The following is a 27,736-nucleotide window of genomic DNA, read 5'->3' on the forward strand; positions in this document are numbered from 1 at the left end:
GTACATCAAGAAAGGATCGAAAGGAGGAGGCAGCGAGATCTGATGCTATGGCATCTGAAAGGGAGAACAGATGGACCATTTGTGCTGTGATTGTGTTTTTGATAGCAATATGTGCAGCTCATATGACAGATCGACCTGCCTGTGAGTGTCACATTCCGTAACAACAGTTTTATTTTGTCTAATCAACATTATATCAAACACATTTCTTAATGTTATGCTTCTTTTTTGTTTCGTTATACCTAATTATGTTATCCATTATATAGCAACAATTAGCTGTTTTTAGCCTATGCTAACTGTCTTTACGTAAAACAAAACGTGTTCGCGTTAATGTTATTGTTATTCACCTCGTTGTATATTTTGTTTGAACTATATAACGTTATACGACATCTAAATGACATATTCTAGACATTTTCTGTGTGAAAGACGTGTTTATATTTAATTACGTTAACGTTATCTTAGTTTCTTGTTAGCATACAGTGCAGGTATATAGTAGCCACCAGTACATGATGCTCTTACGCATACAGTGACCGCAATTATAACAACATTAGGAGGTCTGAGTGATTCAAATTTCCCTCGTTTGGAGATCTGGGCAGTTTTTTATGATGTTTCTTGTGAGGCAGATTAGTGCAGGCATGTGACCGCAGGAGGGACAGAGTCACCATTGTAAATCTGCAGTAGTAGAGAGCACCAAAGCAGCTGACCATTTACTTCCATTAAGAGATATACATTTAGACTGAATTTAATTATACATACTTCAGTCGAGCTCTACAGAGCGGTGAGTATATTTCAGAATTGCTGTTAGATGTTTTTATTATTTTATTCCCAAGGAAAATGTAAGAGGATTTGTCACAAAATCAAGTGAGTTGCCTTCTTAGATGGCATTTTTAGGCATTCAGAAGCTATTTATTAGGGTTACTTTTGAGGTGCTTTTAACTTCAGTCTTTGAACACACAAGTTAAATTGTCTTTTTGTAAAGCAAAGTTGTTTATAATTAATAATTGATGATCTAGTGGCCTCTTTACAGCTTCTCGCCCTCACCGCAAGACTTCTGTGCTGAAGATGGATGAAGCGGCTCTTTCGGTTATCAATGAGGTCGAGGAGGAGATGGTGCTTTATGTGCTTTCTGATCACTGTTATCAGGTATGGGATATTGATGTTCTGGCTTTTTAATTTTTTTAGAAGACAACATTAAACATACTAGGCATTCAACAGTATTTTGTGTGGGCATAACATTGTCAGTAATGATTGAGATAATTATTTTCTTGCGTAGGTGAAAAATGAAAGCTTAAATGAGTTTTAATTTATCATCAGTGTGGCAAACGAAGCTCAAATAAGTTATTAATTATTGCATTATTAAATTAAACCTTCTAGATTTGCCATATTTGATGTGTTATGCTTATTAAATAGTAATACAACGTAATAAATCACTATTTTATAAAATACAACGTGTAAAGCTTTTTTCGAATGTACAGTATGCAGTCAGAGATGGAATGCAATGCCAAATCTAGCATTTTAATTAACTCTTGGTGGTTCAAACCAAGGATGATAACTAGCAATAAAGAAGATGTCTTTAAAAGAATATTTATTTCAGACCATAACTATAATAATATAGAACAACTATATCACTACAATCAGCAAATGCTAAGCAGATTAATGATAAATACATTGATACCAAATAAGAATCCATCTTGCTTTAAAGAAAATGAGCATAAAAACTACAACTGACAAAAACTACAACTCATACCTGTGATTGTATTCTTGTATTGGTATGTATAAATTTATTTTTATAGTTGTTATTTTAGTTCTAGAGGAGTTTCAAAAAGTTTAAAATTGAGTTAGTTGTCCACTTTGTTTGGGCTGGCTTTGTTTTGGTAAACAGAGTTCAAATGAAGATTCGTATCATATATTATATATGTAAGACAATATATTACAGCTGCAAAGAAAATTATCAGTTTAACACATCATGATGCTGCTTAAAGTGTTAGTTCACCCCAAAAGCAAACCCATTAATTACTCAACCTCATGTCATTCCAAACCTGTGTCTTCAGACTAAAATGTAAGATAACATCTGAGAGCTCCCTCATTCTCCATAGACAGCAATGGTCACAAGACGTTCAAAGTTTAGAAAAATGCCAAAAACACACCATTTGCCTTTAGTGGTTCAGTTGGAGTATTATGAGAATACTTTTGTGTCCACATAAAGCAAAAATAAGGACATTTTCTAAAATAGCAAGCCTTTTGTCCTTAGTGTCAATATATTGCTCATGCAGTGACGTGTAGCCCCCCTAGGTGTGAATGTGCACCCTTTACTGACACTGAAGAGAAGAAACTGTTAAAAAACAAAATTAATAAATACATTTGTTATTACTGTTTATTCATGCACAAAAGGATTCTCGTAGTTGATAAAATTTTGATTGAACTACTGAAGGCATAGATTTGTTTTGAGGATATATTTAGCTATTTTTCTGAACTTTGAACAAGTTGAGGCATATGCTGTCTATGGAGATTGAGAAAGCTCTCAAATTTTACAAGTAATCTTATTTGTGATCCAAACAAAGTTATTTGGAAAGACATTAGGGTGGGTAATTAATAACAAAATTATAATTTTGGGTAAACTAACACTTTAAATCCCTGTGATTTTAAGGCCCACCACAACATAATGTAGGTGTGTGGTTTTCTTTGCCCATCAGATTGATTGACAGAAGCATATTAATTTGTCTCCGTAATAATGCATATAAACATGTCTACAGAACAGGATTTACAAAGAAAGTGGGATTAAAAGACCTGTTCCAACTCTCTGTGATCAGCTGTACCTCAAGAATGAGTTTTGCACGTTTAAATGATTTTAAAAAAGTGCATGATTTTAATAAAGCTCATTTGCTAATTAGAACCTAATAAGAGTAAAACCTAAGTTTAATCTTTTGATATGATGTAAGTTTAGAGAAAAAAACTATGTCCATATACAGTTGAAGTCAGAATTATTGGCCCCCTTTTGATTTTTTTTTTCTTTTTAAAATATTTCCCAAATTATGTTTAACAGAGCAAAGAAATTTTCACAGTATGTCTGATAATATTTTTTCTTCTGGATAAAGTTTTATTTTCTTTTATTTATTTATTTTAAAATAAAAGCAGTTTTTAAGTTTTTAAAAAAAATTTAAGGACAAAATTATTAGCCCCTTTAAGCTAACGTTTTTCCGATAGTCTACAAAACAAACCATCATTATACAATAACTTTACCCTAACCTGCCTAGTTAACCTAATTACCCTAGTTAAGCCTTTAAATGTCACTTTAAGCTAAATAGAAGTGTCTTGAAAAATATCTAGTAAAATATTATTTACTGTCATCATGGCAAAGATAAAATAAATCAGTTATTAGAGATGAGTTATTAAAACTACTCTGTTAAACAGAAATTGAGGAAAAAATAAACGGGGTGAATAATTCAGGGGGACTAATAATTTTCCACTGGAGGTCTTCAACTGTATGTGGATTCGTGATACGAATTTACATAAAACACTTTTTCCTGACTGTTTTTAATTCGTATATAACATACCATTTTCCTTTAACTTGCTTTGACTATTAGAGAGTAAAAACAAAAATGTTTCCCATTTTGCACAGTTAGTATAGTGTTTGGGACATTTCATATGTTGCAAAACAGTTGCAAAATGACACTATGTCTCCTAACATAACAAAATATAAAACATTAAAAGGATTTTAAATAGCCACTTAAGAGCTAAAATGTGCTGTCCACGTATGTGGCCATTAAGCCCTAGGAGGTTAAAGGCAAATGCTACAAAACAGCTACAATGTAATCTAACTCCAAAATTCACATATTCAGCAGGGTATAATAAATGATCCGATGGGTATTTTGAGCTGAAACTTTACAGACACATTCTGGAGACACTTAAGACTTATCTTACCTCCCGTAAAAGGTGTGAAATAGGAGCTTTTTAATTCTATTGTTCTAAGAGGACAATGTACTTGTGTTGTCTCTGCCTTAGTGTTTGCCTCAGCCGTTGGGAATGATACCTGCAAGGCCCACTTCTGGAACCCCTGCTTCAGTGGGATTTGTCGTAGGCACACAGCACGCTCTGACACTGTTGATCAACAGCACAACAACGCCGCAGCAATGCAAGTGAGTCCACTGGAGCATTTAACTCAGGACAAAAGCAGTTTCAGGCCAACTTTACACCAAAAACAACTTTACCATGTTTATTTCCCTCGGGCACCATTTTTAAGACAGGGCGTTATTGTCAGACAATTGATTTGTTTTTCCAGGGTAAATTTCCACTTTGGGGAGCAGGGGAACTATTCTCTGTGGGTGAAGAACCTGAATGAGCCGTCACAGATCAACTGCGAAATGATCACTGATTCAGATCCCATCAACAGCTACCTGCGTGAGTCTGCCTTACCTCTGCACATCACGATTGATCTGTTTGGATCATTTTTGATATTTTTATTAAGGGTTTTGTTTACTTGTGGTCAACTGGTATCATTATAGAGGTAAAAGTAATTGTCTGAGTTTAAAGCAAGAAATAGTTTGTAACTTTAATAAAGTGATTTAGTCAATTTCAAGTCAAGTCAAGCTTTATTGTCATCCTGCTACATGTTTGGACATACAGAGGATTGAAATGTTGGTCTCGCAGGACAACTACATAAAATAATCATAAATGCAAACACAACACTGGACATAGGAGCTATTTTAAAGAACCTATGCATAACTAACATGTACTAAAAGATACTTCAACTATACACGTAAGACAGGCTATACAAGTACAAGTTTCTGTGCTTAAATACTGCTAGATTCCCCAGAAAACCATAAAGCACTGCATATTTCACTTTTGTCTTTGCTTTGTTGTATTTATTTATGCTTGTAATATATTATATTTTGCAGATGCACTGCATAGAAAAAGACTTAATCATCCCATTCAATCTAAATGAGAGCTATTCAAATCATCTGCTGAAATTATATTCATGTCACGATATATATTGTAGAAAAACAAAATATTGCAGATTATTTCAGTATTGTTGAATCTATAATTTTTGTTCAGTTTTAATATCTGAAATTTGTTATTATAAACATAATTAATGATTCTAATTGTACAACTATACAGTTGAAAATAAGTACTGTTCATTTTATTCTAAAAATGTTTTAACATTTCTGTTTATCGGCCAGGTCTGCCATTTGGAAAAAAAAATAATTGACCAATATTGTAAGATTAATTGCTCTGTGCCATGGGGAAGGTAACTTGTTTAATAGTTATTTGGATATTTTACTTAATCTTACAAGCTTGAAAAAGTAAAAATTTTGTAATGAAAAAATTGCCAACATCTGACCAGTTCAATGTTAGCATAAGCAATGACGGTTAAGGAGAAATTCAAAATATTGCTTGAATTAATTACCTTTTATAATATAATATATGATTGTTATATTAAAATGTAGGAAACTGACAATTACAGATTAATAAGACTGCCTTTTTTTGCGTAACTTGTAATTTTAAGTGGGTCCAGTTTTTGTGATTCACCTGTGATCAGTATAATATAAAATAGGACAAATAATAAAAGATTATTTAGTCTGCCTTAATCTGACAGATTTTTTTTTTCTTTCTTTAAATATTTGCCAAATGATGTTTAACAGATTCAAGAAATTTTCACTGTATGTTTGATAATTTTTTTATTCTTCTGGAGAAAGTCTTATTTGTTTTATTTCAGCTAGAATAAAAGCAGTTTAAAAAAAAAAATTTTTTAATGTCAAAATCATTAGCCCCTTTAAGCTATATATTTTTTTCAATAGTCTAAAGAACAAACCATTGTTATAGAATAACTTGCCTGATTACCCAAACCTGCCTAGTTAACCTAATTAGCCTAGTTAAGCTTTTAAATGTCACCTTAAGCTTTATAGAAGTGTCTTGAAAAATATCTAGTAAAATCTTATTTATTGTTATCATGACAAAGATAAAATAAATCAGTTATTAGAGATGAATTATTAAAAGTATCATGTTTAGAAATGTGTTCTCTTCTCTCTGGTAAACAGAAATTGGGTAAAAAATAAACAAAGGGCTAATAATTCAGGGGGGCAATAATTCTGACTGCAACTCTATAATGATGCAAATGAGGCATAAAAGAATTGCTCAAATTAAATGAAGTAATTCGAAGGGAAAATAAATCTGTTAAATAATTTATTTATTCACTTGAGCTTGAGTAAATCTGTTTTCTTTTTCTTTTTTTAGCTATTCTGTTTGCTTTTCTGGTGTTTGCTTTTCTGGCTGCATTATCAGCAATCTGGAGCACAGTTAAAAGGTAAACCCATCTTTAAATATTTTTTACTCCAAGTAATAATGACATTTAAACAACCCCAGAACACCTTGTTGTAACCATTCTAGTTTGAAAGCTTTTAAAAACAGAGTTTTTGTGGCATTTTTAAGGCTGGATGCTGTGACAAATCTACTTATTCGCTTGGGGGGAACAGTTGAGACAGAGAGGCTGATAAACTCGGTAAAAATGGCTTTAATACATTTATAATGCTACCCCTAATACTGTGTGCTTGATTTTTCACTTTTTGAACTTAAAAAAAATGCAATGTTTTAAATATAACACCACACTTGATTCAGTGTTTTTGCAGGTTTCAGGTGAGTGTGAAAAATTACAGACATGATAAGGAATTTTTATGTTTTTTTCTCTCTCATTAATTCAGACTTTCTCACTCCCTTTTTTTCCTCCCTTCATCTCCAGGAGCTTGGCACTCCAAACAGATTGGTAGATGCCTCCACGGAATCGATAATTCCTGCCACTACAGGACGGAGGCTTCGTTCTTTGGATACTTTCCGTGGGTACGATGCTCTTTCGCTAATTGTTTCAGGTCCAATGCTCTTGAGAAGGGAATTGAAAATTTCAGGTGCAAATGATCTCGCACAGAATCTACTATTTTACATACCGTGGAGCTGGTTGTCAGAATTTAATTTGCATTTCATTTATTATTATCCCGAAATAGAATGATTAAATTTGAAGCAAGGTTACATTAACTGGTAACCTTACCTAACAATTGGAGCTTAATTACAGTTATTTTCATTTTCGGTGTATTATTGTGTCGACCTGCTTTGTAAAAGAGTTTCATCATTTTCTTGTGCTTTGGTTTCATTTCAGATCTCTTTACGGGTAATAATATCCCCTCTGTTGTTTTGTTATTTCTCACAGCCTTTCACTGGTCATCATGGTGTTTGTCAACTACGGAGGTGGACGTTACTGGTTTTTTAGGCATGAAAGTTGGAATGGTAAATGTTTTAGTTTTTTCTTTACAATAAGGGAGCTGCGGTAGAATGTAGTGTAAATGATCTATAAAGTTTTAAAGCCCAAAGTGTGTGACAAAGTTACTGTCAGCTTAAATGGATAGTTTTTACTGACTATAGAAAGTTTACTAACTATTTTCTCAACCTCAAGAGGTTCCAAACTTTTTAAGTTTGTTTCTTCTGTTGAACACAAAAATAAGATGTAACCTGTAACCATTGACTTTCATAGTGAGAAAAACAAATGGTGGTCAATGTTACAGGAGAAAGAAACTGTAAGCAAAATTAAATGAGGGAAGTGTGAGTAAATGATGTCAGAATTTTCAATCTTGGCGAACTATCCCTTTAAAGAAAAGAATCAAATTTGAACTTAACACATAGTTTATTTCTTTTGTGGAACATAAAAGAAGATGTTTTGAAAAATGCTGGTTGCTGGGACCCAAAATCGGCTAAATTGTATTTTTTTTTCACTCTATGAAAGTTGTAGAATCCCAGCAACCAGCAGTTGTCAAATATCTTATATTGTGTTCAACAGAAAAAAAGAAACTTGTAAATGATGAGGTAATTTTCATTTTGGTGTAAACTATTCTTTTAATATGGCCTAATCCATTAAGGCACAAATTTTATTATAAATACTATTATAACTCCATTATAAAGAACAAATTCAGTATACAGTATATTGATTAGATGTGCAAGAAAGAAAACTTGTCCGGCGTTTGGCATCACTGAGCAATGAGAAAGTCTCCAGAGCTGAAATTCGAATACAACAGACTGTACCATCTGACCAATCAGAGCAGAGTAGACTCTCATGAATGAGGGGCTTAGGAAAAATCTTCAAGAATCAAAGTGATGAAAAAAATTATTAAAATATTTTACAAGCAAGTACGTGATCTTGAATGCACTTAAACTTTTTGTAGGAAACTGATTGTAGAATTTGTTTTGCAAAATCAGGAACTTTTAAAGAGTTAGTTCTACCAAAAATAAAAACTGTGTTTTTAATTAGACGTTGCAATCCCCTGAAACTTTTTTTGGAACCCAAATTAAGGTATTTTGGAAGAAATCCAGGAGCACTTTTATCCCCCATATACAGCAATGGTCCTGAGATGTTCAAAGTCTAAAAAAGGAACCAAAATATTGTCAAATTATTACATGTGATTTCAATGGTTTAACTGTGATTATAAAATTTCCATGAACGATTTTTGTGTGGTTAAAAAAACAAAACTGTATAAGCAACTTTGCTTGAGTATGATTTTCTCGTCTGGTCAGATTAGGGTGTGCATTTACTATGGGAAATTCTGCTGGTAATAATTAGCACCCTGACCTGATGCATTTTTATTTATTATAAAATTGTTATATTTCTGTATTTGTTTATTTCTATATAATTGATATTTATTAAAATGTATTTAATAAAATTTTTATGTTTATATACTTGTTTATTTAGATTTTATTTTTAAGCTATGTTTATTTATTTATTTTTTTTAATAATCATTTCCAACCTTTAATTGGAAAGGACAGTGGAGGTTACAGACCGCAAAGTATTAGGAGCAGAAAGAGGGGAGGGGTCGGCTAAGGACCTCAAGTTGGGAATCTAATTTAGTCACTGTGAGCACTACGGTGCTATATGTCGGCGCACTTAACCACTATGCTATTGGCGTCAACTTAATTATTTATTTTAGTAAAATCAGTTAAATAAAATAAAATACAATTATAAAAGTTGAATAAATTTTTTTTATAATTATATATATATATGTTTGTTAATTTATTTATATTTATTTTTTATATTTATAAATAAATGTTCATTTTTTATTTATTTTTGTTTATTTATTTATATTTATTTATTTATTTTATTTTATTTTATTTGAACATCTCAGGACCATTGCTGTAAATGGGGGATGAGAGAGCTCTCAGAACTAATCTAAAATATTTACATTTGTGTTCCAAAGATGAACGCAGGTTTCAGGGGATTAGAACTACATGAAGGTGAGTAATTAATAGATTTTTCTTTTTTTTGTGTGAACTAACTCTTCAAAATAGCTAAACTGGGCCACTTTAAAAATTCATATGAACCGCACTTGTCATTAATGTAATAGACCACAGCATGACAACAGGAAGCGATATCTGATGGTGTTCTTCCTCTTGCAGGGCTCACAGTTGCTGATCTCGTGTTCCCTTGGTAAGCCAATCCGACGTCACATATGATTGATTCTGCTCCCCACATGCATACAAAGCAGCTCCTTCAAACTCTGCTTGAGTTCTGTATTTTTTATAGGGCAGCTTTATATTTCTGTACCGTGCTTTGATTGATCTGCAAGCCACATCAGCGCTGGCATAAGCTATAGTGTTTCTGAGCCAAGCATGAGCGCTTATCACTGTGGCACAAATGAAGTGGCATATCAGCATAAACTGGTTTCACAGCTGAACTAAAACCAATAACCTTGTTTTCTGCTGTGCATCTGAAGAAAGTGCCTGCTGCAGTGCTTCACGCTTTAAAACAAGTTGTTAGTCATGACACCTCTGTGATGTTTAAGGCAGCTTGTATAAAAAAAAAAAGTGTGTACTCACTGACATGTTGTTCCAAATGCACTTTTGTTTTTTGCTTTAACCCTTATGTACTGTTGGGGATGTTATGTACACTGTTTTTGACCCATTGACTTCCATTACAACCTCCAAGGCTCTATTTTTAGCTCTGGAGCACATTGAAAATGCTGAAGACACAATTTTATTATTTTTTTCTTACTCAAAATCTTGTCTACAAACATTAAATTCTTTTAAAATGGAGCATCACATTATTATTGACATTTTTATCAAAGTGAACAAACTACAGAGAAAGTTTTATAATATAGTTTTCTGCTGGATCCCAGCACATGCTGGACTATTTGGAAATGAACAAGCCGACGAAGCCTCCAAAATAGCCCTAACAGGAAAGATAAAAGGAGTGCAAAACCCACCTTTGGATATAAAGCCACTAATAAAAGGCTACGTTTTTAACAAATGGTAAGCAGAATGAGATCAGTGCTCTGAAAATGAACTTTTTGAAATTCATCCAGAAATAGAAAATCCAATTTATTTTTTAACTCAAGACATGATGAGATGTTTATAGAAGATGTCGCATTGGACACTCGATACTCACGCATGAACATTTACTCAAAGGAGAAGGAATGTCAATATTGCAACAGTAACCAAACTGTTAAACATATTCTTGTGGAATGCCCTATTTTTAGTGTTTTCAGACAACGTTTTTATCTGGAGAGACTTTTAATTGAAATATGTTTAAATGTGAATCCTTCTACAATTGTATAATTATTATCAAATTGTACAATTATTATCATTACCTGGTATATTATTTATTGCTGTTAATGACTTTTAATTGTTAGAATATTTTTATAATTATAGAAAAGTGGGATCTATAAAATGTCTGGCTATGTCATTTTCCCATGACATAGCCAGAGAAGCTGAAATGACAATAAACTCAAAATTCTCTCTCTTTTCCTTGTTGGGAAGAGGTAAAATTTGTCATTTTTACTGTTGATCATCAGTAGGCATCATTAACCCTTTAGACAGGCCTGTGCAAAAAAAAAAAAAAAAAAAAAAGGTTAGTTTCTGCATTTTATGTGGAGTAAAACACCAAATAAAAGTGTATGTCTGTGAGTGTGTGAGAGTGACCTTAGTGCACTTGCCTTGATATGTTTGACGAAATCAAAATGTGCTTCGCAGATCTCAGAAGTACATGGAGTAAACAAAAAGACTGTGTATTAATGCACTATCAAATGTGGTTATAATGGAAGTCAATGGGCCAAAAACAGACACTTTTGCTATTTTAAGGATGGAAAAATACGCTTTGCGCCATGGTGTATGGTCTAGCAGGGTTGTGCTTATTCTTTTAATGAGTTATGGGTGTGTATTGAGTATAACGTGCATTAAACCAATTATAGGCTCAACTCCCATCTTCTTTAAGAGTCAGATGCATCACGCGATGGCGCATTTGCTATTTACATGGCGGACTTTGTAAGTGGAAAAACTGAATGCTTCACTTGCGAGAAAACTGTTAAACAGACCATTTGCAGCGAGGATAAAGAACGAGTCTCCTCCATTCACCCTCTTTACTTTCAATTTATTTTAACTCTACTTTATTCATTTACTTTTGTGGATAAGGAAACTGTGTTGTACGCACTCCACTGAAGACATCCATAACCTTTCATATTTAATTTTGTTAAGCACAAAGATTTGTTTCAAAACGATTTCTAAATTCAGTTCTAATTTCCTGCACACAAATAAAAGAACAATAACAATGAAGTGTGGTCAAAAAACATGGTGATGCATGCACAAATCTAAACTTGTTTTTATGAAAATAGAAACGCGTCAACAATGCGTCTTAACACACCTCCTTTATTAGACAGGAACACCCATGAGTCCGCTAATGGATTTGCTCTTTAAACAATGTGGCGCAAAATGTGAAAATTAGGGTTGTGCTGGTCTGAAAATAGCAACAAATCGCGCAAAACACATTTTTGCGCCTTATTGCGCTAGGTGTATGATAGGGCCCTTGGTGTTTAAAACATACATCTTATTATTGTCCATTTAGACAACAGTTTCCTTGTCTAAAATAATATTCTGGATACTTTATTTCAAAATGCTTTTGATGACTAGAAATTTCGTATTGGCATCATTTACTTGGAACAGAAGTATTTTATAACCATGTGTATGATGTTGAGCTTATTTTAAATCAACTGAATGCATCCTTGATGAATAAAAGTTGTACTTTCAGCAAAGAAGTGTTTAGGAAAAAATATTCAGCATTTAATTTAGATTTATTTTTGAATGGTCTGGCTCTCGCTGTGAATATAGCCATAGAAGGTGGTGTCCCATTAAAAAAAGGAAAGGAAAAATGCCTAATGACATCTACTGTATCTTTTAAAACAGCTAAATAAATAATATATAAAACTTAATTGATAGCAATCATTTGAAGCTAAATCATGGCTTAGTCCTGAAATTAAGGCTTTTTATTCTCATGAAATCATTTGCAGCATTACTCTCTTTCATAACTTTGCATTATCTGAATTGGCATTGTGTATTAAGAGCTGTGACATTCTTATGCTCCAAAAAGTCTCCTTTGGTGTTCCACAAAAGAATAAATAATAAATGAATTTGAAACAACATGATTGTGAACCTTTAATTTAGCCAAAAAATACTGTGATTAATTAATAGACCTTTAAGTTTTGGGTGAACTAGCCCTTTAAAATGGCTATATTGCAGATTTTAATACAAAGCATACTGTAAAGAGTTCTGTGGTGTATACTGTATGTTATGAAAATTTGAACGCATATTAAAAACATATAGCATGTACACCCCTGGATGACTTTAGTGAGGAAGACAGTGCATTTTATTTGAAAGAGATGCTGAATGAGTTCATAACACAAGAAAGACTGCAGACAAATGACTGCTACTGTCTTTGAAGAGGAACCGGCTTTTACTTGATTACATTTGTGGAAGATGCTTAATCTTTGTGTTGGAAATCGGGCCAGAAACTGTCACTTCCTAAAAGAGAGATCTATTTTTTTTTTAAGTCTCCCCTTTTGTCTTGCGTTCCTCTTCACAGGTTTGTGTTCATTATGGGTACATCCATTGGTTTGTCCCTGAGCGGTTCATTGCGCAGGGGTGTCAAACGCACTCATCTTCTGTGGAAGGTTTTCTGGAGGAGCTTACAACTCTTCCTTATCGGAGTCATCATCATCAATCCTAACTATTGCCAAGGACCCTGTGAGTGGTAACACAGTTTTCTTCCTTTTTTTCATGGAATATACAAAACAGTGATTCCCTGTAATCATGAATCAATTCTGCCTTATTTTAAAAACTGAATACTGTCAGGTAACTCAACAGTATCAAACCTGATTTCCCATTAGTTTTTTTTTTTTTTTTTTTTTGGGTACAGTAAGCACACATACTGTCATGATACTGGATTTTGGTACTAATCAATGAAATTTTTAAAACGTCCATTTCGCATTCATTTTTAAGCACTGTTGATCGTGTTCTTGAACAAAGCTGATTTGCCAATGTGTTTACTTGCTTAAAAGAAATGACTGATTGGCTGTGAAGCTCATCAGTTCACCGCTGTTTACTGAGTGCAGACACAGATACAGACACTGGAGGCATTTAAAGTTGCAAAGATCAGCTGGTCTGTTTATGATCTGACATACAAACGATCCACTAATAAATCGACTGATATTCTTTGATCAGCTTTAAACTGCTCCAGTGTCCCTGTATCTGTGTCACAGCGGTGAACTGATTACATTCACGGCCAATCACAATCATTTCTGTTGAGCATGTGAACACACGTCAACTTTAATGAATGTCAAGTTGAAGATGGTAAAGATAAATGTAATATAGCATTTAAATGTTTTATGCATGTGTCCATGTTTCTGTGCAGTGTCTTGGGATTCTCTGCGTATTCCTGGTGTATTACAGCGTCTGGGCTTTACGTATCTCATCGTCGCTGCTTTGGATCTTGCTGTGTCCCCAGACCGACTTACCAACCTGTCAAGTGTAAGTCACGTTATCCGTATGTGTTTTACAGGATTTGACCATTTTATTGAATAACAAAATATTTGATCCCTTCATTTGTAAAAATATACAGTCCTAGTTTATATTAGATGGTCTTAACTACTATATGCTTGTATAAATAAATATAAACACTATGTACTTACTGTGTTCATAATGGTTTGTAGTACAATTCTGGAGCTCTTGATATGATATAGGGGTAGGGTTAAAGACCGGTTTGGCTGTATGGGTAGGTTTAAGTTTGGGTTAATGTGTAAAGGATAGTCAAGATAGTAGTTACAAATGTAGATACAGCAATTAATTACAGATGTAAATACATGCAGTTAGTTAATCAATCATAAGTACTATGTAAAAACATGCATTTACACATTAAGTACATTGTAACAAATGAATAATTTCAGTGCATAAAATCAGTGCAGACATCACGATGTATGCATCGCTGCATGGTCAATGTCTGGATTAGAGTTGATGTGTTTGCAAAGTATAACTATAATACATTGAAAGTGTATCATTTGCATACTTTTTAAGGTCTGTGACTGTGTGAGCATTTTAAGCAAGTTTAAATAGATAGTTCATCCCAAAATAAAACTTTACCGGTAAATTCATAAAAAAGGTGTTCAAACAGGCACGGGCATTCTGTAATTTTTCCGGAAAAAACCATTCACACATCCATTCCAAATACTGGTAAATTCGGACATCATTAACCAGAAATGAGCTCTTAATGCCTGCGCTTGTGTTTGTAAACAAAGAAGGGGTTGGTCTTTTCTTGATGGTTCTCTTTTGTTTAAAGCTTTAACATTCATGCAGCTGCTTTATGAGACATCTAAAAGCAGAAACGCGAATCAAAGCTAAATGTTTATGTATATAATATGCGCGTGTTCCTTCGTGTGCACACGCATTCATGCAACTGAAACAGAGCTTGAAGGTAAATGACGGTTTATCATAAGCATTTTATCAATTATCTTTTACACAGTTGGTATTAGGAAGGAACATAGAAAAGTTATCTGACTAACATCTAGCAGCTACATGTGTCTGGAAAAGTGTTCAAAGGCTTTTGTTTTCATAAACCGAGTGGATGTGTTCTGATTGGCTAAAGTAGACATCTCACATTAGCACATTCTAGATGTGAACGTGCTCTTTTTAGCAATTTTCCTTCTGCATTCACACAGAGCAGCATTCTGGCAAATTACCGGTAATGTTACAACTTCTCTTGCAGGAAAATTGCCGGAACTAATTTACCGATATTTTCAAAAAGGGCCTGTTCACACATACAGACCTTTCCGGAAAATTGTTGGTAATTTTCTAGAAAGGTCTGTATGTGTGAAAAGGGCTAAACAGTTTTGTGACTAAATGTTGAATGAATTTTCAGTTTTGGGTCAGCTATACTTTTTTAAAGCATTTGAGCACAAGGAATTATAACATTTTCAACTTTAACAAAGATTTATTGTGTTTCATTATATATATGATGAAGACTCTGCACAGTTTTATTTTTATATTCTGACTTAACTGTGCTGTATTATTATGTTTTATGTACATTTATTAGAATATTTTATATGATACACTTCCCAATGAAAATCACTCCAATCAATCTAAAATTACAAATTCTTCACAAAAAGAGCGATTCAAGTCATCTGAAGTCATATTCATATTGCAAAATGTATTGGTTAAAATCTAAATATTGCAGTATATTTTCATATATTGTGCAGCCATCTAGCACAGAAGTGTTAGTCTGCTTGCTGAAACTATTTGCATTTTAAACTTTTTAAATTTAAATATAATGTTTTTCAAAACTAAATCTTATACTATTGATTGAGACATATAAAATAAAATTAATTGTGATTTTCCAAAAAATATTGGATATTAATGTTAAATATTAATATATCCAAAAAATATTATAATTGTTTTTCAGCATATTTATTTTTTGCTTATTTTTGCTTTACTGACTGCACAACCATAACCTGTACTACTACTACTTCTACTAATACTATTACTACCAGTACTATCACTACTACTATAATAATAATAATAATAATAATAATAATAATAATAAAAAAAATGAAATAATAATAATAATAATAATTGTAATTATTTCAGTTTTGCATCGTCTTGTCATTTCCAGGAAACATGCTGGTATTGGGTGCATGATATCTGCCTCTACTGGCCCGCATGGTTGTGTGTGATTATCCTCGAGACGGTCTGGCTGTGTTTGACCTTCCTCCTCCCAGTGCCTGGCTGCCCAACGTTAGTACAGTCTTATTCATGATATGAATGCATCATATTTTCAGAGCTGTCTATTCCCATATTCCTTACCTTATTTGCAATTACAAAGGGAACCTTCTGAAGAAACGACTGTTTTTCTGTCTTGTTAAAATTATAGGACATTTGCATAGATATCAGCAATGCCATATTAGAAAGAATAGATTTGACAGCCTAATGCAAAACATATTGTTAAAAAGCATTGGTAAAATATCAAAATGGAAAAACAAAAGAAATCTTTTACACATTGCAATTTACATGGTTTAATGTAACCTTATTAGTCAGTTGTATTGGATGGATGTATGCCATGTAAATGAAAATGAATATGCAAATGAGAGCATTTTGAAAAGAATGACTCACGCCTATCTGTTTGCTATTCATGATGCACGTCTTGTGTGGAAATTGCTATTTATGCTTTTGGCTTCTCTCTCCTGCAGTGGTTATCTGGGTCCAGGGGGCATTGGGGACTTTGGCCAGTACCAGAACTGCACCGGTGGAGCTGCGGGTTACATCGATCGCTGGCTGCTCAAAGATAATCATATTTACCAGACACCTTCATCACGGGTAAACACTAGGGCTGGGCTCAAAATGTTGGTTTAGGCTATTTTAAATATTTTACATGGTTTCTGAGGTATTTAAAGTCTTAAAGGGTCTTAAATTCACAGATTTTTTTGTGAATTAAATCCTTAAAAAGTTCTTGATTAAAGATCAAGTCGTAAAATATGTATGACAGTGTCATTCATTTAAAAAGGAATCGTTTACTCATGCATTTTATTTTGACAAGCCCCTATTTTACATTAAAAAAAGTCATAATTTGCTTTTAAGGGTCTCCAATAACATGCTGATATGCGTGCAAGGTCAAAAAACACTTTTGTCTTATAATATGTATTTAATTTTACCTAATTACCCCAGCAACTCCCATATGAATCGTTCAGCGATTCGTTTGTTCCCAAACCCCTCCATGGCGCAAAGCTAATATGTGCTGATTGGACCGATTACCCAGTCTGCGATTGGTTGGCTGCATTCAGCACGAGACAGACAGAAATGCCCACCACTGCTACAGTATGAAGTTGCAAAAAGTATGTGAGAGCCCAATGTAGTTAAACACCAGCATATTACTGTCCTCTTAAACCTAACCACAAGTAATACCAAAGACAGAGATTCAGTATTAATTCACACAGTGGCAAAAGTTGAACTATTTTGAAAATTGACCGCGGCAGGTGTGTGTAGGAACAGCTGATGGTGGCCATAGCAAAGGCAAACAGCAGAGGATCGCCAGTTCAGAAACGCATTTAAATCTGTAAAGGAAGAAGCACGCAATGTGTTTAACGTCGTTTTAGACACTACAGGTGAACAGCCCCATACAGATTTAACCTGAGAGATACTGTACAAGCACTGATCTATAATAGATATGTGATTACAAGCAGCGCAGGGCGGTTACAACTTATAACACACAAATAAATACATATTTTGCAAACTACACAAAACGAGGCAACAATTTTAATGATACTTACATGTTATAATCCGGAGTAAGAAGAAACCGGTCCATATGAACTGTAAAAGTTACTGACAAAGTCCCTGTCAAAGTCTGACAAAGTCCCATAATCTCTGCTGCTCCTTCAATAGCAAACGATCGACGAATTTCGCTCTGCAGAGTAGGTTACACTCAATAGAACGTTCCATTGCAACAGCAGCGCCCAGCAACAGACCAGCGATTCCACTATTTTAGAGTAAAAGCGATTGGCCGTCCATTGGATCTTATTGTGGTCGCGATGGCAAGCAGCTGCTTTGTTTTTTATTTATTTATTTATTTATTTATTTATTTATTTAATAAGCGCATTAAAGCTGAGATACTACTTGAAAGATGACAATACAACACTTACTATTACAATCATCAGCGCTTTTAATAGTTTATTTTACAGACTTACAATATGCTGTTGTTCTATTGGAATTTTCATTCCAAAATGACTGCCACGTGACACTAGCGGCATCTAGTGGCCGTTTCCCAAATCGCACTAGAGTGTTGCCTCTTGGTGATTCTATGCTCTTTAGTAATCGTCATCTTCGTGTCATGATCAGTCCCGTGATCCCCCGTGCCTTCGCTAGTGTGTGGAGGGAAAGTGCGTGCACATTTTGGACACAATGGAAGTACATATTTGGTGATGAATCGTATCGACGTCGATGCTATCAAACAAAAGGTCCTAACCCAACTTGATTCCTTTATTCGACTCGGAGTCAACTATTTTGCTGAAGAATCAATAGTTTTAAACATGTTGCACTTTAAGATTTTTAACCTCAGCTGGATGTTTTCATTCACCAAAAGCTGTGTTACACACTGAATGGAAGGTCATTTTCAAAAACCCATAATAGGGGCTCTTTTTAAAAAGAAGCACAACTGTATCTTCTGCAGTGCGGATCATCATTCAGGGATGTGATTCTTCTAGACAAATATGGATTTTCGGTATTTTCTGAGGTCAATGGGGCGAATCCTGTGATTTGTGTAAACCTGAAGTTTTTTTTTTTTAGTTTTTTTTCTGAGGAGGGGGGGACCCTCAAGCAGCGATTGTAGCTAGTTTTTTTATTGTAAGCTTATAAAGAATGTTTTTGCTAAATCTGTGTAAGTTGTACCGAGCACGCTTATTAGATGTGGTCAGGGTTTAATTTGTGAAATCACATGCCAATAAAAAAAATGCCCCAAGCAACAAACAGAAAGAAAAGAAAAGACAGAATAATGTAAAGCCAAATACAGAGTCGTAGTTAGGTAAGTACAAATAAATAACTATTACATCATGAGATACATAGAGTACATATAAACAGAAAAGCTGAACATTAGAAGGAAGAAACAAAGGATTTGACGATATCAAAAGCTAAAATCCAGGACTTAACAGTTTTTGACTGAGCTCCATGTATGTACGCTGTTGAAACTTCCATACAAAAAAAAAAGGGAAAGTTCCATACAAATAATGTCCAGCAAAGATAGGCCCCATTGACTTCTATTCATAATATGAGGAGGGATCCAGCGGCAGACCTTCACTGGATACGGTTATTCATTTGTTTACGTCACCGTTTCTTTTAAAGATCTAGCATTATTGTTTACATTGTTACCATGTTACTCATGGGTGAAAATGGGGTTTTTGTAGTAAAAAGCAAGGCCATATCATAGCTTACAGTGTTACAAATAAAATGAGACCACCAACTGAATGAAAAGTCAAAGTTATAGTTACTAAAATCATAAGAAAACAGTTGAGTGTTTTGAAGAGTTATTTTTATCATTATATTAAAAAAGTTTTAAATTATATTCAAATAATTTAAATTTCATAATATAATAATATATTTAATTTATTTTAATATTATTTAAAAGTAGCCAATCTGTAGCAAGGTATAGAACCTCTATATAGAAAGACAATACATATTCGTTTATGATCTAAATTTGTAATATTTCTCATTCAGATTCATTTTTTGGGTCATTTAAGTCTTGTCAGTAAATGTCTAAAATCCTCTAATGTGATCCAGGACACCATTAAAATTGAATTGTTTTTCTGAAGAACATATTTGGTCATACTTTTCAACTTACTTTACTAGCACTCATTGATGCAACTCGTTTTGTGGTTTTTCTCCATAGGTTTTATACTTGACTACGATGCCCTTTGACCCTGAGGGTGTTCTGGGAAGCATCAACTCCATATTGATGGCTTTTTTAGGTCTTCAGGTGAGTCGATAGACTTGTGTTTTCATACGCAGTACGTCTTTTAGAAGTTTTCTTTTCATATTTCTTTGTGTTTTATTGATCTTCATAGCAGCGTCAGCGATTCTCACCACCCTTTCTCTTACAGTATCAGTATCAGCAGTGCAGTCACATGCTTTATTCAAACTATTTTTGTTCTGCAGTGCTTTCAGGAATCGCATCTAATAATTGTCTTGCTGTATTGCATCTGGCTCATGGTGCTTTTGCTCTGTTCCAGGCAGGGAAAATTCTGCTGCATTACAGGGACCAACACAGGCAAATAATCACAAGATTTCTCATGTGGGGATTGATACTGGTATGAATATGATTACTGTTCATTTTATTAACATAAAAAAAGATTACTCACTATCACATGCTTTTTCTGTGATAATCATGACTAATCACATTCTTATGAGCAACATTCAACAATGGATTTATTTCTTTTTTTTTAAAGGTTCTGGTATATGGACAACTGAGGTGTTCATTATAGCAGTATTCCTTTTATTTGAAACTTTTAAAAATATCTTGTAAATCTTAAATCAAACATTAATGTAATCAAATTAATTCTAAAACAAAATCTATTTGCCACTGCAAGGGCATTTAGTAATAATTTATAATTTGAATAAGTAATCAATGGGTCGTTATATCAATGGTTCTCAGTTCCTGTCCTCGCACCACGCTGCAGAGTCCTGCTTGGGTTCTTATAGGTAAACCCCCACCCGCAATTATTTAAATAACACCTGACCCGTCAACCGACAGCAGCACTAATATCATTCCATACCCGACCCTACCCGTTTGACATACACAAGGTGACCCAAACCACACCCACATGAGACGTATATGTGCATGACATAATCATCAGTGTGACTTGTCCCTCTTGAAACCGTACAACACGCTACAAGGTAAACTAGCATCAAAGCTTAAGTGTAATGCAGGAAAGAGACCGGTAGCAGCGCCATGATGAATTTTTATTCAAGTTATGATAAGAGCATAGAGTCGAGTGCTCGCTGTCCATCAGTTGATGTGCAATTGCCTACAATGCTGCACACTGATTAAACACTGGACCCACATTCCGGCCAAGGCTGTTTGTTACCGACCCGCACCCGAACTGCAAATGACATGTGAATAATTATTCCACCTGGTACATTAAATATTAAGTTCACCCGTGGGTACCCATCTGAGTGCATGACTTCTAACCAGCTCAATATACGAGAGCTTAAATCATGAACTGTGTTCGGAATTACAGGATTTTTACACAGTATTCACTACAAATTACCCTACAAATGTGAGCATGGGGAATCTTAGCTTCAAAATGTTTATTCATGCTATTTTGAACTTTATAATTTTCAAATAATTCTGATAAAAATTATTCTGTTTAATATTAAGCTGCACAGGTGGTTCATTCCACTGTGGCGACCCCTGATAAATCAGAGACTAACTCAAAGGAAATGAATGAAAATTAAGCTGCACAACTGCTCGAAATTGATACAAGTAAAAAATATAAGTATATGTAACATCAAATCATCTTATTAAAGGGCACATATAATGAAAATCATCTTTTGGGTGCTGTTTGGACAGAACTGTGTGTAGGTATAGTGTGTCCACTGTCATACTGGAGTGATATAAAGACAATAAGTCTCTTTTTTTAAGATTTCCTGAGGTTAAAATAGGATCCAAATCAGTCCAATTTTGAAGCCCACCACAATGTGACGTAGGAGTGTGGTTTCCCCACCCACCAAATTAATTGACAGCCGCTTAATAACACGTCTCAGTAGTAACACGTATAATCATATCAACAATACAGGACATGCACAAAGCAGCTGGGATTAAAAGATCTGATCAGCTCTCTGTGATCATCAATCATCATCAAATGTGATCAAGAGCGAGTTTTACAAGTTTAAATCATTTATAAAACAGTGCATGTTTGCAATGATTTACAGTAATTTTTTTAAATTTATTTTATTTTATTTTTTATTTTATATATCGTCTTAACTTTAGCCCACAGCTGCATGTCAATACAATTATAAAAAAAAAGTTGCTTTAATCCCGGTTTGTGGACGTTAAATCAGGTTTTTTGTATATTATCCATAAAGCAGTGGATATTAACGTGCATCCTGTCACATTTGCCGTGCAGAAACAGTTCAAAGCAGAAAATTCCAATATTCTGAAAGGTATAATAATTAATCTGATGGGTGTTTTGAGCTGAAACTTTACAGACTCATTCTGTAGACACAAAAGACTTATCTTAAATCTTGAATAAGGAGTAAAATATCATCATCATTATCATATTTTCTATAGAAACAGAAAATAGCGATTAAATAGAATTTAACATATTATTATAAATAAATAAAGATCATATAATATTCCCAGAGATGGGTTGCGGCTGGAAGGGCATCCGCTGCGTAAAAACGTGCTGGATGAGTTGGCGGTTCATTCCACTGCGTCGACCCTGGATTAATAAAAGGACTAAGCCGAAAAGAAAATTAATAAATGAATGAGATCATAACACTATTTATAAATCTAAGTCAAGAGATTTTTTGCCTTTGTTTTAGCCTACATCTTTAAATGTATATTAACAAATGTGTTATGTAATATTATAACACATCTATAATAAAGATGGGCTGATGTATTTAACCAAAATAATGACAATGGTGACCAGCATTTTGTGATAAAGATGTGATTATGCATCATATTGCATGGGATTTGGCCAAATAGCTTTATAAATGGACATGAAAAACTGATTTGAATTGATATGATTTTATTGTGTGAGCAGGAATAAAGACCATAGAGAAACATTAAATTGGCACAGTCAAGTAGAAAATGAGAAAAGCGGTCATTTTCACACTGTAGGAGTCATTATGCACACATATTTCAACACATATTGCTGTGACTGACTCATAACAATCATGTGTTTCAGAAAGTTGTGTAATAATGTTTGTAATTGATATTAAGTGTGCATAATGTTATTAGGGATGCATTAGATGGGTTCTATTCATTTAACTTTTCACAGTTTCATTTTTTTTTACTGCCATCAGAAGATTCCAACACACTTTGAAAGTCATACTGTAAATCAATATTAATATACAGTATGGATTTTTTTTTTAACTGTTTACATTAAGGGGATCATCTCAGCTGTATTGACCAAGTGCTCCAGAAATGATGGCTTCATCCCTGTCAATAAAAACCTGTGGTAAACAAAGTCTCTCTCAAACATTTCTGTAGTTTTATTTGATATTACTATTAACATTACTTGGTATTGATTTTGTGGTATAAGTATATCTTTTTTAAAACATGAAAGTTTGCTCAAATGCAGTTTCATGAGCATTAAATATAAAATAATTGTGCATTTGTCTCTTGTTTTAGGTCTTTGTCGTATGTGACCACTCTCAGCTGTTTTGCTTTTGTGGCTCTGGTGTTTTTTTACTACACTGTGGATGTAAAGAAGTGGTGGTCTGGAGCTCCCTTCTTCTACCCTGGTAAGCTCAGATGTTACAAGTGTTACAATATTTCATTGTATTTGAAGTGTTGTATCAGATGCAAGTTTTTTTCCAATATGGATTTTATAAAATAAGTGTAACAAGCCATGAACTAAATCATGCAGTACATTACAAACTTTTTTCTGACAGTCTACCCTCAATTAACAACCTTAAAGCTCAGTGTTTTTGTCACTCTCTGCCTTTATTGTTTTTAGTGTGTCTATTTAAAGAAACAGTCAGCTTATTTAATAATATTGTGCAGCGCTCTGGATAAAGGCTTAATGTGTACTAGGGCAGTAAAATATCAGGGGAGAAATGTCAATTGTGATATCTTGTTTTCTGCAATATGTATTTGCAGTATAACAGTTTCATTAGATGTCTTATAGTAATCATTATAAAATATTATATTATAATTCAATTAAGGGCTGTCACAGTGATGCAGTGGGTAGCACGATCGCCTCACAGCAAAAAGGTCGCTGGGTCAGTTAGCGTTTCTGTGTGGAGTTTGCATGTTCTCCCTGTGTTTGTGTGGGTTTTCTCTGGGTGCTCTGGTTTCCAACACAGTCCAAAGACATGTGGTATAGGTGAATTGAATAAGCTGAATTGGCTGTAGTGTGTGTGTGAATCTAAGACATGTTGTGTTGCGGCTGGAAGAGTATCCGCTGCATAAAAACATATGCTGGACTAGTTGCCGGTTCATTCCGCTCTGGCGACCCCTGATTAATATAGGAAAAGAAAATGAATTAATAATTTAATTAAATACTGAATTAATTAACATAAAATTATTTAAAAGAACGAAAATGAAACAACACGTCCAAATGAAAGTGTGTTTTCCTGAAGTGACACACACAGATTGCTACAAGGAACCTCACATTCTTCATTAGACATTTCAACAATTTATTGACAAACTAAGTGCAAAAACAATTCAAAGCATGTGTATGAGCCTCACATACATTGAAAGCATGGTCATAAAAAACAGGTGGTGCATGGAATGTCACATGCACTGTATCCTGACTCATGTAAAAGCTGAAGTATACCTAAAGGGATAGTTCATCCAAAAATGAAAATGTCTTTTTCTGTTGAACCTAAAGGGATATTTTGAAGAAAGGTCCATGGTAAAATAAATACTATGAAAGTCAGTGGTTACCTGCCTTACCTTACCTTACCTTTCAGCTTATTCTATCTTATTTTGTGTCCAACAGAAGAAAGAAACTCCACAATGTCTACAGTGCTCAGCATATATAAGTACACCCCATCACAAATCTATCTTTTAAATTAATATTTTTAATAGGAAGATATACAATAATATATTTGTGCATATACATTAGATTAGTCAGTACTGAAGGCAAATCCGGAGCTTATTCAACAAAATAACTTACGACAGTGGTCCAGAAACTAGTAGACCCAATTGTATATGTCATAGAAAAACATTAAATACAAATTTAAAAAAGAGGAAAAATCAAGAGAAGCAAAAAAAAAAAGTTACAATTTAGTTAAAGTTTTGCAGGTCGTATTTTTTTTGCCAATATTTTGGTTGAGTTTAATTGTATTATCTTTCAGTTTCTAAATATGTTTGGTGACTAAAATATTATTTTTAATAAATATATCCATTTAATAAATATTTTTCGTTTAAATGCACTAAAATACATTACCTGTATTCACTGACAAATGGGTAAAAATATTTATTTTCAAAATGGGGTTGTATTGTCGTCTTTCAGGTTGTATCTCTACTTTAATGCGCTTTTTGAATAAATAAATAAAAAACAAAGTAGCTGCTTGCCATCGCGACAGTAATGAGATCCAATGGACGGCCGATCACTTTCACTCCATAATGGCGGAATCCGGGGCTGTTACTAGGCGCTGCTGTTGCAATGGAACGTTCTATTGAGTGTCGCCTCTTGGTCATTCTAAGCTCTTTGACTGTATGTCAACAATGTCTATGTTAGATCCTATACTGACCAAATTATTAAAACAATTGTTTACAGACGTTTCTGAACCCGCTCTTAAGATTTTAAATTCATCCCTACTTTTAGGATATATGCCTAAAATTTTTAAACTAGCTGTCGTTAAGCCTTTTATTAAAAAAACACAGCTTGATCCCAAATAATTAGTAAATTATAGACCTATTTCAAACCTGCCTTTTCTATCAAAGATACTAAAAAAAGTCATATCTGCTCAACTGTTACAGAGAAACAATATCTGTGAAAAATTCTAATCTGGATTTAGAGCATTTCACAGCACAGAAACAGCACTCCTATGAGTTACAAATGACCTGCAACCACGATCGGACAACAGGAGGATTTCTCTCTTAGCGTTATTGGACCTTAATGCTGCATTTGACACAATCGATCATAATATTCTCCTTGATAGGCTTAAAAATTATGTTGGTAATTAGGCATGGAATAATAGCTGTTTTTAAAGTATACCGTGGTTTGGAAAAGTCAAGGTTTCAAAACTACCAACATTTTCTGCTTTACTGTTTCTATGGTATATGTATGTTTATAGCACAGCAGTATCTCCAGCAGAAAATTGCAAGTGGTGCTCCCTGCAGAGCCATTTGGGCAAGCTGAGCTCCAGCGAGGGGGAGCTTGAGCTTGAGCTCCACCTTTTTTGCACTTCTTCTACGAGTGATGTCACTGGGGGTAGGGTTAGGGGTGGAGTTGGTGTACGCATTAAAACAGCTTACAGGAGGCAAAGCAAGCGCTCATGCTCCCCTCGCTGGAGCTCAGCTCTGCTCAAATGGCTCTGCAGCGAGCACCCTCTCGAAAATTGTAATGAAATCTGTGCTTTTGAAACTAATGAAGACAGCAGAAGTCAATGATTCATTCAAATTATTTAGCCTGACATGTTTACTGTGCCAAAATATTTTAAAATTTCTCAAAATAAAAAGTTGTGTTCAGATGGTTGAGTTCTGATATCAACCCAATTTTCATTTCCAAACAAAATGGAATGTTCCCATGACGTTGGGGTATAATGTCAATCTGATGTCATGTTGACGTCTTGTGCCTGCTGGGTTTAAGGCCATTTCAGTCATCATACAGTAAACATCCGTCATCTTCTCATCAGTGACCTGCATCTAAACGATCATCTTCTTGGACCCTTATAATGCTTGCAAACAGTTTGCTGCAATTATAAATCGTCCAAACATGTTAGTGACATGTGAAGCGTGAGTAAGTCATGACAGCATTTTTAGCTTTGGATAAAATGTCTCTTTAACAAGCCTTAGTACTCAAAGGTGCAATGCTGTCACCTTTAATAACCAGTGCTATTAGGTCGTTATTTTTATTCAGGTACCTAACAATAATCTTGCTGACATTTAAACAAAGTTTACCAAAAAAAGGACAAAACTGACTATAGGAAAATGCTGTTAAAGTTAATTAGTGCTATTGTGCATACTTGCATTTTTAAGCAATTTTTTTCTCCCTCAGGTATGAATTCCATCTTGGTGTATGTGGGTCATGAAGTGTTTGAGGAATATTTCCCATTTCGCTGGAAAATGGCCAACAGCCAATCACACACAGAGCACCTGGCACAAAACCTGCTGGCCACCTCCATATGGGTGTTCATAGCCTTCCTGCTCTACAGGAAGAAGATCTTCTGGAAGATTTGAAGGTGAAATTCCTGTTCTGCTGAACTTAAGACCGGTTCATCTTTGTGAAAAAAAATTTTTTTTTTTTTTTGGGTGCCTATTTTTAGATGTAGAAAAATCAGCAGATCTCTGAACATCTGTGCAGAGACAAAAAAAAACTCACACATGGTCCAGGAATAGAACTTGGCTATTATTTGAGAAGAGCAGAAGGAAGAAGAGGAAAGAAGAGCATGTGGCTGTGCCAGTATGTACCTCTGTGGACTCAACTAAGCCCTTAGAATGAATGCCAAGATGCTAAGGGCAGATTCTGCCAAATTTCCCATTCAGGCTATTGGTTTGAGGGTAATTAATAATGTTTTGAAGCAGAGCGAGGCATTATGTTTGATTATGAAATCAGCTCCTAAATGATGATATTGGACAGTTCTGAAAGTCTAATTTGATTAATATAGTCATGAATCTGAAAGCAAATGAGTGAGATAAACAAAGTCTTCCTTCACTGTAAAAAAAGCAGGGTTCCACATCATTCCTTCATGTTGCCACAACACAAATCAATCAAGCTAACTTAATTGTTTTATAAATTTAAGTGGGTTAAACATAAAACAAATAAGTTGTCCCAAAAAAACCTTAAGAATTGTGTTGTTTCAATTTATTTAAATATATAGCTTAAAAAGAAAAAAAGGAGCAAAAATCTTTCTATTCTATATTGTAAATAATGATTAGCTAATTAAAGCAAGTAAACTGATTGCCTTAAAAGCGACAAGCTGACTTCACTAAAATAAAGTAAACCCATTGTAACTTGGAACTGTTAAGTTGGCTTAATTTTTATAATTATGCTAATTGTACTCTTTTTTTTTT

At 34.0% G+C, this 27,736-nt stretch overlaps 1 protein-coding gene across 4 annotated transcripts; it reads left to right on the forward strand.

Annotated features, from left to right (window-relative positions):
* Window positions 1–27,736, forward strand: hgsnat (heparan-alpha-glucosaminide N-acetyltransferase). 4 transcript variants are annotated; one of them, XM_073950112.1, is made up of 19 exons: window positions 1–141; window positions 1,025–1,140; window positions 4,000–4,133; window positions 4,277–4,395; window positions 6,229–6,298; window positions 6,424–6,493; window positions 6,731–6,828; window positions 7,193–7,269; window positions 9,424–9,454; window positions 12,878–13,038; window positions 13,706–13,821; window positions 15,956–16,077; window positions 16,530–16,656; window positions 19,715–19,801; window positions 20,055–20,132; window positions 22,936–23,006; window positions 23,180–23,292; window positions 26,721–26,904; window positions 26,989–27,736. In XM_073950112.1, exons 1-18 carry the CDS (start codon window positions 48–50, stop codon window positions 26,900–26,902), a joined length of 1,866 nt encoding a protein of 621 aa, XP_073806213.1. In that variant the 5' UTR covers window positions 1–47; the 3' UTR covers window positions 26,903–26,904; window positions 26,989–27,736. The 4 variants fall into 4 exon arrangements, with proteins under 4 accessions (XP_073806213.1, XP_002660455.3, XP_073806218.1 ...); XM_073950117.1 differs by lacking the exon at window positions 1–141 and adding an exon at window positions 661–775; XM_002660409.7 differs by having other exon boundaries at window positions 26,721–27,736.

The sequence above is a fragment of the Danio rerio genome, chromosome 1, assembly GCF_049306965.1.
Source record: "Danio rerio strain Tuebingen ecotype United States chromosome 1, GRCz12tu, whole genome shotgun sequence".
Classification (NCBI taxonomy): Eukaryota; Metazoa; Chordata; class Actinopteri; order Cypriniformes; family Danionidae; genus Danio; species Danio rerio.